Source organism: Malus domestica, chromosome 01 (assembly GCF_042453785.1).
Source record: "Malus domestica chromosome 01, GDT2T_hap1".
Taxonomy (NCBI): domain Eukaryota; kingdom Viridiplantae; phylum Streptophyta; class Magnoliopsida; order Rosales; family Rosaceae; genus Malus; species Malus domestica.
Window position 1 is genome coordinate 27,638,757 of NC_091661.1, and position 13,757 is coordinate 27,652,513.

The 13,757-nt window shown below is 37.8% G+C and overlaps 2 protein-coding genes across 6 annotated transcripts; one reads left to right on the top strand and one right to left on the bottom strand.

Annotated features, from left to right (window-relative positions):
- Positions 1-430: 430 nt before the first annotated feature.
- On the top strand, positions 431-1,455 carry LOC114824996 (receptor-like protein EIX2). The gene has a single exon (XM_029103047.2). The coding sequence runs from the start codon at positions 572-574 to the stop codon at positions 1,217-1,219; it is 648 nt and encodes a 215-aa protein (XP_028958880.1). The 5' UTR covers positions 431-571; the 3' UTR covers positions 1,220-1,455.
- Positions 1,456-1,837: 382 nt separating this feature from the next.
- On the bottom strand, positions 1,838-7,596 carry LOC103430933 (DUF724 domain-containing protein 3-like). 5 transcript variants are annotated; one of them, XM_070826090.1, is made up of 11 exons: positions 7,006-7,568; positions 6,135-6,563; positions 5,514-5,895; positions 4,779-4,842; positions 4,334-4,482; positions 3,891-3,987; positions 3,596-3,824; positions 3,258-3,456; positions 2,748-3,172; positions 2,446-2,532; positions 1,838-2,292 (listed from the first exon to the last, which is right to left on the bottom strand). In XM_070826090.1, the coding sequence occupies exons 3-7, from the start codon at positions 5,649-5,651 to the stop codon at positions 3,721-3,723; spliced, it is 552 nt and encodes a 183-aa protein (XP_070682191.1). In that variant the 5' UTR covers positions 5,652-5,895; positions 6,135-6,563; positions 7,006-7,568; the 3' UTR covers positions 1,838-2,292; positions 2,446-2,532; positions 2,748-3,172; positions 3,258-3,456; positions 3,596-3,720. The 5 variants fall into 5 exon arrangements, with proteins under 5 accessions (XP_070682191.1, XP_070682197.1, XP_070682184.1 ...); XM_070826096.1 differs by having other exon boundaries at positions 2,765-3,456; XM_070826083.1 differs by having other exon boundaries at positions 3,258-3,824.
- Between the last annotated feature and the right edge of the window lie 6,161 nt (positions 7,597-13,757).

The window sequence follows — 13,757 nt, forward strand, 5'->3', positions numbered from 1 at the left end:
GAATACGAGCTGGATGGATGAAGTGTAAGAATGCATCCGGCGTGTTGTGTGACCGTCGTAGGCCACTGAAGCTCAAGGGAAAATTTTATAGGACGGCAATAAGGCCAGCAATGTTGTATGACACAGAATGTTGGGCGGTGAAGCATCAACACGTACACAAAATGGGTGTAGCGGAGATGAGGATGCTTCGTGGGATGTGTGGGCACACGAGAAAGGATAAGATTGGGAATGAGGATATCCGAGGTAAAGTAGGAGTAGCCGAAATTGTAGGAAAGATGAGAGAAAATCGGCTCCGGTGATTTGGACATGTGCAAAGAAGGCCGAATGACGCTCCGGTTCGAAGATGTGACTACGGGACAGAGGTTCAGGGCCGAAGGGGTAGAGGAAGACCTAGGAAAACTTTGGAAGAGACTCTAAGAAAAGACTTAGAGTACTTGGATCTAACGGAGGACATGACACAAAACCGAGCGCAATGGCGTTCTAGGATTCATATAGCCGACCCCACTTAGTGGGAAAAGGCTTTGTTGTTGTTGTTGTTGTTGTTGTTGGTCTTTCGGGTACAAGTACACACATGTCTGAACTTTCAGATAATGCAATCTTGGTAACGAAAGGGATAGAAATGGAATATAGCAAGATTCTGGGATTCGTAAAAGGCATGGATCTTTCATGCAACTTTATGTATGGAGAGATCCCTGAAGAACTTACTGGCCTCCTCGCATTGCAGTCACTCAATTTATCGAATAATCGCTTCACCGGAAGAATTCCTTCAAAGATTGGTAATATGGCAGGGTTAGAATCTCTCGATTTTTCCATGAACCAACTTGATGGTGAAATTCCTCCAAGCATGACGAATTTGACATTTCTGAGTCACTTAAACTTGGCCTACAACAATTTGACGGGACGAATTCCAGAAAGCACTCAACTGCAAAGCCTTGATCAGTCGAGCTTCTTCGGCAACGAACTATGCGGAGCTCCACTCAACAAGAATTGCCGCGCGAATGGGGTGATACCGCCACCAACAGTTGAGCAAGATGGAGGAGGAGGATACTGTTTACTCAAAGACGAGTGGTTCTACGTGAGCTTGGGAGTTGGATTCTTCACGGGGTTTTGGATGGTGCTTGGTTCTTTGCTGGTAAACATGCCATGGAGCATTCTTCTTTCACAGTTGCTGAATAGGATAGTGCTTAAAATGTATCATGTAATTGTTGAATATGTTTAGCTTTGTTTTGTACTTTGAGTAAGTTTGTTGGCATATTCCTTGCTGTGATGAATATGCCAGTATGGTTGTGTTGTATGATTTTGAAAATACAGGTTTGGCTTTAGAGGAGTTAGGTTTCATGTGCCCCCTCCCTTGTATCGTTTTTGTTTTCGTTTCTAGAGGGGTAAGGTTTATGTCTCCTCCTGACTAAGTGTAATTTTCTTTTTCGTTATCAATAAAATATCTCTCATACCGTCGATGTTTTCTTAAAAAATTAAAAAAAAAAATATCCCATATAAAATTAAAAGACTTGTTTTTTTAACAAGTAACTGTTCGTTCAGCAGAAGTAAATTGAATGACATGAAAATTATGGTTTAGAGATTAGTTACCTATTAATTAAGTTTAGTAAACTCATATTATTCATATTATTTCGTGGTTGTATTTTTAATTATTTTTCATTTACAATTTTACCCCTCGATCTTTCTTTTGTTCTCTCTCTCTTCTTCGTACTAATTCACGTGACACATCTCTCTCTTCTACGAGGAAACCCAATTGTTATGCAGCTTTGAAATGCTCGTGAAGCAAGCAAATTGGTGACGACGGAGTTAGCATGTTCCTATGTTATTTAGAGGCATTCTCTGTCATAAAACATTCGTATTGATGCCAATATACGCAAAGTTTACAGACTTGAAACTGGATATATTATGAAGCAACTTTGTTCCTAGAATAAATAAAATCGACTCGACATATATCGATCTTTAGTTGCTTGACATCCTAAGCTTAAGGGTTAAGAACAGGGGTCTGTTTAAATCTCTGAAAAGAAACAAGGGCATATATTGCATGTACAAAAGACCCAGAAACAAAGTCTTACGACAAGAAAGAAGAAAAAAGAAATTCCAGAAGTATAGGGACGGTCCCTCGTCTCTGCATGTGGATGAATGCATCATGCATGCTACAATGACGGTGAAGGAAGGATAGAAAGTTTCGAAGAATCTGACTCCAGTACTCTACGAGTCTCTAGCATTAGTGAAACTTCATCTCATTTGGTTTGCTGCCCCTAAACGCTGAAAGAGAGAAGAATGACCTTGTTGCAGCTGAAACACACATGGTAGAGAGTCTTGGAATCTTAATCAAGCGAATTAGAAATGGCACGTAGATATTCTGTATGCAGGTGTAGAAAAAATTTGCAGGAAGATAAAAAATCATAGAAAACGATACTGTGTGTACTCGTCAAGTGGAAAGACAACCTTTAGTTGCAGGTCCTGCAGCTGCATCGCGGTTCTCTTGTGACTTATGTGAACTCTGCCCGTCGAATCTGCTAATATTTGATTGAGCTGCATGCAGAAATCCAAAATGATTATTAGCATGAGGAAAAAATGAACATCCATCCATCTAACTTTTCTCTACTACAATATGAAATACAATCTGCTTTTGTCAACTATCTGCTTTCCCAACAAATTAAAGCAAGGGTTAGTGAGGGAGGGAGGAAAGGAGCAAAAGAAAAAAGACACGAAGGCAGGACGAAATTCTAACAAAGCAGGAAACTTACTAGAGTACGGTTCATACTTCCTTGTTTGAAGCGAAGCCTTTCTGAGTACACTGGCAGCATCAAACTCTCCTTCAGAGAAAACTGACGGACTAGACCAACCAGCCAAATTGGCATCTCCCTTGCTCTTCCGAGCAAATTTTAAGAGCCTCTTCAGTCCTTTTGGTGCATCCTTTTGGAACACAATAGCAGGAGGATTTTCAGCATTTCCCTCTCAATATTATCTGGTTCGTTACTTTCTTCTTGCAGCATCTGGGACAAAGAATGATGGACACAAGGACATGACAGTCCAGCCGGTGCAACATTGGCTGAAGTGGTTACTTGAGATGAGTCGTTACATGGGGACATGGCCTGATGCTCCTCTATTTCCACCCAAGCACTTGGGGAGAAGGTTGATTCTTCTTCAGCTTGGACTTGCAATGACAATTCTGCAACATTTTTTAAGTCATCATTACGATCAGGAGAAACTGGGTCAAGATGTTGTGTCTCACCACACATCGGGCTATCATTTACCAGAGCTTCTGGTTCCACAGCATAATTTGAAAGGCCGACTGACACAATATCTGGCTCTTGATGCTGACTCACAGGATCAGAAGCGCTACCAATCACCTCATCCTCTTGAGATTCAATAATATTTATGTTGTTTCTGAAAGATGATATCTTCATGATCTCTTGAGATTGTTTCCTATTTCATCATGATTTCCTGATTTCCCTTTATTATTAAAACATTCCCTTTATGTATTATTTGTATATTAATTATACTTGTAAATCGAGTCATTGTACACTATTTAAATCAATTATAATGCACCCTCCAAGGTATCGAGGGATTGAGCCAAATTACCTTCGCTTACCTTTGCTGTCTTTTCTGCAATTGCTGCTGTGCATTATCTTTTATGGTATCTCAGAGCCGGTGACTAGCATATTTTTTTAGGCTACAGTGTTCTATTCCACTGTGCTTAGTGGATTTTTAAGGTTGTTAGCCTCTCATACCTTTCAAATCCAATCTTGTGATCATAGACAATTCGAATACATCATTTGTGCAATCCACAGCCATAGATCCACCGCCATTATGTTCCTCGCCTGCACACATTAGATTTTGAAATAATTACAGATCTAAAGAATGCTGTAGCTTTGACATATACACACCTATTGCTGGATCTTTCGAGTATTCAACAAGCAATTCAGTCAGTTTTCCATTCCGTTCCACTGCACTGCTCACTCCATCTTCATTCTGTCCAACCCCCTGAATGAGTTAAGAACAAACATTGTGATCAATAAAACTAAATTAGAAGCAAAGAAATCCCAATATGGTACCTCCAAATCCATAACTTTTCAAGACATAATAGGACAGCTGAATACCTTCAAATTAATTATGGATAAAGAAAAACAACACTTCATAGTTATGTCTAATAAATGTCTTTCAACAAACAAGAGAAACATCTCTTTGTTTTGAACAGAAATGTCTTGCATTGTCATATTGGTCATGCATTGGAATTTACGCAAAAGCTTAATGTAGGCTACAGTTCTGAACTTCTGATATGTAGAGACAAATGAAAGAAGCATAGCATATAGGCTTCAGATATAAATACCTCCATAGGGAGCAGACATGATGTTCCAGCATGAGATCCCCCTGTTGCTTCAGACTCTGACCTGATACCAGAAGAATCAGTGTTGTCCATTGCATGCTTATCTCCAACATTTACTTCACCAGTCTTTTCGATTTCACTGGCTTTCTTGCCTGCAACAGATTATACACATTTATTTTATTTGGATTATCCAATGAACCTATTAGCATAGGAATAATATCATGTAATGTTAAGAGTTTCTCATGTCTTACTCTAGGCCATCGGATATCAGCTTGAGATATTCACGGTTTACCCTTGCTTTTAAAAGTACTTGGTTGTGTGGACCTATCATGTATTTGTCCGTTTATGAGGACTATTGATTTTTTTACCATGCAATTTCAGTGGTCTGCCTTCCTATCATGTCCTACTCTAGGTCGTGGGATATCACTTTGAGATTTCCATGGCTTACCTTTTCTTTTAGAATGAGTTAATGCTTGATCATCCAGTCCTCTAACCTTCTGTTTCGCAATCTTCTGCAAGAGCAAAGAACGCATATTAATCAGGACCAGTAGGTTTTAGAAGAAACAAAATCAGAGGAAAAATAGTGCAAGGCTTTCTTTGTATAGAACTTCCTACTTTCAAATAATGAAGATGAAAACATTTGATTCGAATCATGCTTGAATGGACCTAAAAGAAGGCAAGCTGCTTGGACTTCTTACTCAAGCAAAATGAATGGATACAAAGGCCTCCTAGGATATGAACCTAACCTTAATCTTGGAACATTTCCAACAGGCATTATTATGCCATACAAACCATAAAGGCAACAGAGGCCTAGTCTTTGTTGTTTTCCTTTTAAATATCATGCAGAGATGAAATTTGGGTAGTTTTATGTAATGACATGTCCCCAGTAATGAGCACTAGTTAACCCTACTCTTGGAATCACTTGAGTCGGTGAGTGTGGTCAGTATAGTTTAAGTAGTTCTGATAATACTCACCGACTCAAGTACTTTGATCAATACTAAGTGAACCAACACACTTCTCTTTGATTACAGGGTATCTTGAGTAAAATGCATAGAATAGAGCAAGTTAATGAGGTTTAGAAAGGGAAGACTGGAATCGTGAATTTGTATACCACAAAAAAGCACTCAGCTATAGGAGAATAAATAACTAAATACCAACAACATTTTTCTGAGAGTTCACTTACCAAAACATTAATAACTGGGGATTCTTTGTTAAGAGATTTAACAGGCGTTCTCCTTGGAAATGATTTCTCCAAGGATAAGGAGTCTTCTGAATGCCCACCTTTTAACTTCTTGTAAAGACTTAAAAATTGTTGCATCATCTTTAGGTTGCAGGGACATTTTCAGTTTCTTTTTGGTCTCTCCATAAGGTGATCTATCCGTGCAAGGACTCAAGTGATTCGATTGAATTATCAATGAGATCCTAGAACAAGGTGTTTTCCTTCGAAGTGGTGTAGCTACATCAGAGTTTCCGAAACTCTCACAAGATTGTAATTTATAATCACTTTTGGAACTCGGACATGAATGCTTTGATTGTGCTTCAGAAACCCTTCTAAAGTGAAATTCCTGAACATAACCGCCAGAATTTTAGTCACACAACGAATTTGAATCCATCAAATGCTCTTCAGCATAGCAACTTGAATTTACATGGACATCATTAAATCTTTCTGAATAAAATTACATCTTAATGACCTCATTTCCAAGAAACAGAATGTTTCAAACATGATTACCATCTTGCCCATAAGAAACAAGTAATGACCATCACCTTTCCCCTTATAAAACAAGAGGAAAAAAATACATCGTACCCGAACTTCAGTAATCCATCTTCCATGCCTCATTGTAGCCCATCCTCCATCATTCCAATCCATGTGAGTCCTCAATTCTAAAAGGTTGAATTCCATCTCCTGCTTTGTGCAACTTAAAGTGACCGCATACTTGTTTCCTTTAAGAACTTTTGTAATATCTCCGACCCACCAACCCATGTCATGGAATGCATCAACTTTATCCAACAAGATAAAATCTCTTTCAGTCGAATTTGGAGGCTGAGACTGAATCTGATGGCCACGTACGACAATTTTAACATCGCTGTTGTTTGATTTCTTATATTGAAGCAAGAAAGATTCGATCCCTAGTTGACCAAGATAAATTGCTGGAAACCAAGCATAAAATAGTCTTTCTTCGTTGGGATTCATTTCAACTGCTGTCCCAGGGCTGAAATTTGATCCCATCATCATCTATGAAACAATAGTGAAAAATATCAGTTTCTGTCTGTGACAATTGACAAACCATATATAGCATAAGGAAATTTTCTATCCTCTCCCAAAATTAGAAGAAAGTCAGATTCACTGCAAAAGAGATCAATACAAGCATTCAAGGTAGAGAAATACAACATTAGCCAATATATGATGAAACTGGGGACCAAAACAAGCAATCAAGGTGGAGAAAAACTTATTTTTTAAAGTAAAAAGGGGAATTTAAAAGCAAAACAACAGAAGGCAGATCCAAATATGTACAAACAACCTGCATGTTCTTAAATCATGAAAACCCATGTCACAAATCTTCAAAGAAAAAATCATAAAGAAACACACAAAAAAGCCCCATGCAACCATAAACCTTGAAAATTCATGCATCAGAAAACAAAACCCACATGCATTACCAAAAACCCAGAACCTGTACCTCCTTTTTGGCTCGGACCCAAACGCCGTCCGCCAAATCCCAGTGAGAACGCAATTCGGACCGCCGCACCACAAGCAGATCAGGGGGGTACATGAACGCCACCGTGTACTCATCCTCCTCGCGCTTGATCACAACCCTGGGCCACCACGCGTCGAGGTGAAAGGCGTCGACTTTGTTGCCGGGCTCGAAGGGCCTGTCGACATTGTCGTCCGAAGGCACCGGCCGGATTTGACCCAACTCGACAAACTCCGTCAGGGGCTTGTCCGGGTCGATGTCGGAGAGCAGAGTCTCGTACTGGACCTCAGCCTGGTGGGTGAGAAGGAGTTGCTGCTGCCGTCGGAAAAGCTCTTCCTTTTCTTCTTCGTCGCCGGAATCAGGGGCTTGGAGTCGATGATTTTGGCGGGGAACCATGCGCCCTTGAAGCCATCTTCATTGCTGCAAACTTTCACCTTTGAATCCTTGCCCAAATGGGTTGCTGATTGACTTTTCTTGACCACCATTTTCAGTTGTCTTCTGTCACTTTCCCGAGAAAATATTCACCGTGTGGGAGAAAGTGGCAGAGTGGGAGTGAGAGTCCTCTCCCCTCCGCTCTTTCTTTCTATTTTCTCTCTCTTTAACTTTATGAAATCAACACAATCCTCACCGTTGAAAGTAAAAAAGAAAAAAGGAAAGAAAAATTAAGAGGAAAGAGAATCTTAATCCGATAATTACTATCTGCTAAGTTATCAATCAGTCAAAAAGGGTTTGATTTGTTGCGGGTGCCGGGGAGAGAAAAAGTTCTCATTTTCCCATCATATATACATCGCTTTTTTTTTTTTTTTTAACCAATGATATTATTTATACTATAGAAGCGGAAAGTGAGCCAAGCCTAAAAATAAACGAAAAATAATGTGGTTTAAATTCGTTTTTGACGATAATTGACAATTGGCATCATTGTAAAGGCTGAGACAAAAGAAATTAATACTAACAGAGACAACAAACCTATATATTTCCAAGAAGATTAATTATTAAGGAATTACTTCAGAATTAATACACAATAATTATATATTTCTTTAGTTATTACAAGCGATATTATTACTCTAAGTTACACTAAAAAAAACATATGAGAATTTGAACATAGGACACAATAAATTAAAGAGAAAGATTATATCTAGCAAGAAAATCTACCACTTGCATCTGTACTGATGATTATCCAAAATCATACTTTTTTTTATAAACGTTGCCACCTCTCAACACACTATAATGGTTCATAAGGATGGAGGCAGCTAAAGCTCAACGAGACGGCCCCTTATTAAAGTTTTGTGCGAAGGAAAAAAAAACTTGATGCTTACATAAGGGCAGAGAATATATGTAGCATATTATTCATGCTTCTTCAAATAAATATAAAACAAAAGACATATATAACTTGAATTTATTATATTTACGTACTTTAATTGATCAGCTGAAATTTCCAAATAATATGTATAATAATAAGCGATCATTGTGAAAAAAATGCATACAAGTTGGCCTAATGAAATTTGAGGAAAAAAAAAAAAGAGATTATAGAAGATATTCTACTATTTTAATTTTTTTTTTCTTAAGTATAACTGCAGGTTAAGGTTGCCCCCACTAAAAATGTTTCTCGCTCCCCTCCCTATGGTGCAACAATGTTATGGATTATTACTGTCTTTAGCTACTTTTAATTGTAATATGCATTTTTTTAGTAGGTAATACAATTAGCTCTCAAGAGGGCCCTAAAATATTAGGGAGAAAGCCTTAGAATCTGAAACGTATAATTGCCATTAAAATCAACATGTGCGAGAGCTACAGCTCTCTAACCTCACATATTTTGGGTCAATCCTATAATCATGGATTGTGGTATTATTCATTCATAAACAACCATCAACCTACTGCTGTATCTAGTCAGTAGAATAAAGCTGAAAAACGTAGATTTGAGATTTCAGAAAAGTTTAGATTGTTTTTGTATAGTTTTCGAGCAAAATTTAACTTTTTTAAATATATTGTGCGTCAAGAAAGAGAAAGATGGCCGGAAAAACAGCATGCATGTTCATTCATGCATCTCTGATGATAATAACAATTCTACTCACTTCAAGTACCGCTGCCATCGCCGATGATACGATACCGATACCTTCCGATAGTTCCCAAGTAGCTAGCTGGTTCGATAATAATGTGAAAACCTACAATGAACGAAAGTCAACGCTTGATCCTGCCCTTGTTGCAGCTGAGCATGCTCCCCAGGTCGTCATTTGTCAAGGTCATGCAAGATGGAGGTGGAAACTTCAAGACCGTCACCGACGCCATCAATAGCATTCCAGCCAGGAACACAAAACGCGTGTTTGTGTACATCAAAGGGCGAGTGTATGTGAAATCCCGTTCCTAGATTTCACTGTTATCACATACGTATTTGTATTATTGAGATTTTATATTATTTTTCAAGAATTTATTTTAAATTGTTTGAATTTAGATTTTAATTAAATTAGTTACGAAGTTTGAAGTTTGGGAATTAATTAGTTAAAATCCGTGAACTTTTTGAGGTCACAATTTATATTGTTGAATAGATTTCAAGGTCACGAACGCATAGGCGAAAACCGTTTGCGAGTCCGAATTATAACGGTATAGTTACGGACGTTTGAAGTTGTGAGCTATAGATTGTAGGAATTAATTAATTCCCACATGTGGGTTAAAGGTTAAATTAGTTAAGTTAGAAGGGGGATGAGGTGGCAGCAGGGGGAGGAAGGAAAAAGGAAGTTGTGGAAGAGAATGGGGAGAACGTCCTTTCACTTTCTTCTTGGCTTTGCAAGGGAAGAAAAAGAAAGGCAGGAGGTGGCTTTTCCATAGCTTTTGGAAGAAAATCCTTCTTTCTTCAAACAAAAATCGGAGAGAGAGGAGTTAGAGAACGTGATTGTGAAGGAATGATTCAGAGATTTGAAGGGTAAATTCCTTGTTACTTCATTATCTTGATTTTCGAATTTAACTTTCTTAAGTTGAATTGAAACTGCCATGATATATTTGGAGTTCTTAGTTCTATTTAGGGTTTCTATCATTCAATGAACTAGTCTAAACATGAATTAGTGTTGGGTAATTCGGATTGGATGTGTAGATCAAATTTCTAGATCAAGGGTTTGGTTCAAAATGTCAATTTCTTGTTGATTTTGAGTCATGTTAGTTTTGGATGTTGTATACATGACTTCTGAACTACCTAAAAGTATTTTGAGATTTGTTATATGAATTCGAAGTGGGCTGTTACGTAAGTTGCAGAAAATTGATTTTTTCGCAAAGAAAACTCAAGTTTCGAGTAACCTTCTTTGGCCCTTAATTTCTAGGTCTTTATGTGCTCCTTTGGAGAAAATTTTTAGTGTGTTGAAAGTACATATGTTCATAATTGTAACCCAATTGTTTTTTCTCAGTTTCGTTGAGTTTTGGTTGATCAAAACCTTATTTAAACTTGGGTCGCGAGCTGCCAAACAACAGCAGAAAATTGGGTTTCCAGTTTCAAGACTTCGTTCTTCTTTTTGGCAGAACTTCCAATTTAGAACTCCGTTTTCTACGAACTTTGTATGCTTTTAAAGTTCAGAACACAAGCTTCAAAACCCATATAATATGACATGATTTGGTTTAGTTTTGAATGTTCCAAAGGGAGCCTAAACTTGGTCCAATAGTGATGTTTTCTGCAGATTTTGTGGAGAAGCAGAGTACTGTTTTTGCCACACCTATTTTCTTTTCCAGATTCCTTTCTAATCTTCTTTACTACTATTTGAGTGATATTATTTGAGTGATAGATTCCGAAATCAGTGTACTTTCTTTAGATAATATTAATTTTGTATTTAAACGCTTAGTTTGGTTATTGAGGTGTGTTACTTGTATTTATACTTTTGATTGTAACTTTATGTCCCGATTAGGTTCTTCAAAGGAACAAAATTAATCAAATTCAAGGAAAGGGGGTTCTGGGAAACCTTATATGTATTAATCTAATTATTGCTTACTTTTGGTCAATACACTACGAATTGATCTTAAATATTAAATTCAATATTATTAGAGACTATGTAGGGCTTAGTGGGCCTATATTGGTTAGTGAGTTATCCCAGATAATATATACATCGATTTGCGTGTACGGGAAATCATATTGTGATATATATGTGTTTAGTTATTTTCTTGATAATATGAATGATATGAATGATGAAGGTTATGACCATATGATGCTAGAATCCTACCAGAGGTATTCTGTAGAATTTAAATTCTTGCATGATATGTATGTTAGTGGCCATGAGAAGTTGATAGTATAGGTGCCTACGTTGTAACTCATCAGGGTTGAGGTATGGGTAGAAGGTGTGCTAAACTGATTGCACCAGGTAGCAGTGGTACTTAGATGGTCCTGCTTAGTATATCCGCGATGGGGGACCATACGCATTTTAGAGATGGTGATGATTAGTTATACTTGGTATATTTCGATAAGTGATCATAATTTGGTCTGGATTCTGTTGAGTGAAGGTCTGGAATCGTATCCTGGTTCGGATTCTGTTGAGTGATGGTCCGGAATCCCTTATATTCTGCGATTCCGTTGAGTGATGGTCCGGAATCGTATCCAGGTTGTATTTCATTGAGTGGTTCGATTCTATATGCATGATACCCCGAGATTCCGTTGAGTGATAGTCCGGAATCCCTTCTACTCCGCAATTTTGTTAAGTGATGGTCCGAAATCGTATCCTGATTTGGATTCCGTGAGTGGTCCGGAATCCCTTTGGTGTCTTGGTTCCTTGGATTTGATTTCAGCTTCAGAGATGTAGGCTTCGGCCGAATTGTGTTGCTCTAGCCTTGTATTTCAATGTGTGGTACGTGTTATTATTTGGTGTGATTATTGGATGCTGTTGGAAGTAATTGTTATGATTATGATAAACCGTTGACCAATATGGTTGTAGATTATTATTGCGTTTCGTCGATTGTTCCTTGAGATGTTGCATGCGCTGAATTGTGTATTATGTTGAGACATGGCGGTTTATGTGAGGAATATTCAGGTGTAGTAAAAAGGTTAAACTATGAAAGGTTTGATCCCTATTGAGGGTACGTAGGCAGTCTAACGAGGAGGTTAGATGCAACCGTAGAATATACAAAATTGTAACACAATCTGAGTATTGAATTAGGCTTTGTACATATCCCGGAGGCTGGGTATGTCAGAGATACGGGTATTTGTTGACATCATGTGTCGATCATGAACGTATGTCGGGATCGGGGCATGACAATGTACAACGAGAAAATCACAATTCCACATAACAAACCTTTTGTTACGTTCTATGGATCACCAAAAAGTATGCCAAATATTACATTTGATGGCACGACACAAAAGTATGGGACTGTGTATAGTGGCACATTGATCGTGGAATCAAACTATTTTAGGGTTGTTAATCTTGTTATTATAGTACGTAATTCTCCAAGGAGAGTACTATATAAGGGGACTCTCAAAAGTGAAGCTTTTCGTAGACTTTTTGTCACCTCATGTTTTCCGCGTAATGCTATCTACACACCCATTTTTACTTCAAACAATTCTTAATTTTTGACCGTCGGATCAAATGAATTGAACAATATCAACGGCAAAAAATTAATAAAGATGTGTGGAAGATAAAAGTGGGTGTATGAATGTCCTATTTTATAGTGTTGGGCATTGAGAGTCTTACTTTTGAGAGTCCCCTTTGTATTCCTCTTCTCCAAACTCACATTTAGAGCGTCATTTTGATGGTAATTAAAAAAGGAAAACTAACAAAAAGTTCTCAGTACTATTTAGTTTTAATGAAAAATCACAAATAAAGATGTGAGTGAATAGTATCAGGAAAGGTAAAATGTCATTTTTCGTTAAAAGTGAACAGTACCGAAAGTGTTTCGTTAAAACTCTCAATTAAAAATTAATAGATTAACGTAGGGATTTGTTTTTGTTTTGTTGTAGAGTTCAGCGCCGGAGCCGATATCAGGACACACTTTATGATTACAAGGGGTTGCATTTGTTCAAAGACTGCTTCATTAATTCAAGGCAGTGTAGATTTCATATTTGGAAAAGGAAAATCCCTCTACTTGGTACGTAATTAAAGTCCGTGAGAAATTTTTTGGGTTGAATGTCATATTGCAACGTAGAGTTACATAATCAACTTAAATAATTATGAAGTGTCTTTTATTTGTTAATGTTATATTTAGAAGTATAAGTTTATCGTCGACCCACCCATGTCATATTTTCGATCTTCTCATGTACAGTGTGATAATTTGGTGCAGAACACTGAGATGCATGTCGTAAAACGGAATTTGACAGTGATAACGGCACAACAAAGGGATAGTCCCTCGGAGGATAGTGGATTTTCGTTTGTGCATTGCAAAATAACTGGCACCACGTATGCTCGTCGGACATATTTGGGTAGGGCTTGGGGAAGCAGCCCCAACGTGGTGGTTGCCTGCACCGACATAGCGATATTGTCCACCCTGAACGTGAATCGTAAGCAAATTCTTTCTCATTGTTTTGCCCAACTGTTTTTAAAGTGCTTTATTATTCTTGGAATCCATGTATATTAATTTGATTTATGTGGTAAGCAGCAATTTGTTCTATGGAGAGTACAACAATTGGGGTCAAGGGTCAAATATAACGAGTAAAGCTCGCTACACCAGAAAACTAAGCGATGCAGAAACAAAACCTTTCATCAGCCTTGGCAATATTCAGGGTTCCAAATGGCTTCTTCCTCAGTAGCATTGTTTGAAAATATATAGGAAATTATTTT

Excerpts from the sequence above, each read along its gene's own strand:
- LOC114824996 (XM_029103047.2), top strand. The coding sequence starts at position 572 with ATGTCTGAACTTTCAGATAATGCAATCTTGGTAACGAAAGGGATAGAA.
- LOC103430933 (XM_070826079.1), bottom strand. The coding sequence starts at position 7,416 with ATGGTTCCCCGCCAAAATCATCGACTCCAAGCCCCTGATTCCGGCGAC. Across the intron at positions 6,564-7,005 it reads GGGTCCGAGCCAAAAAGGAG|ATGATGATGGGATCAAATTT; the intron begins GTACAGGTTCTG and ends ATTGTTTCATAG.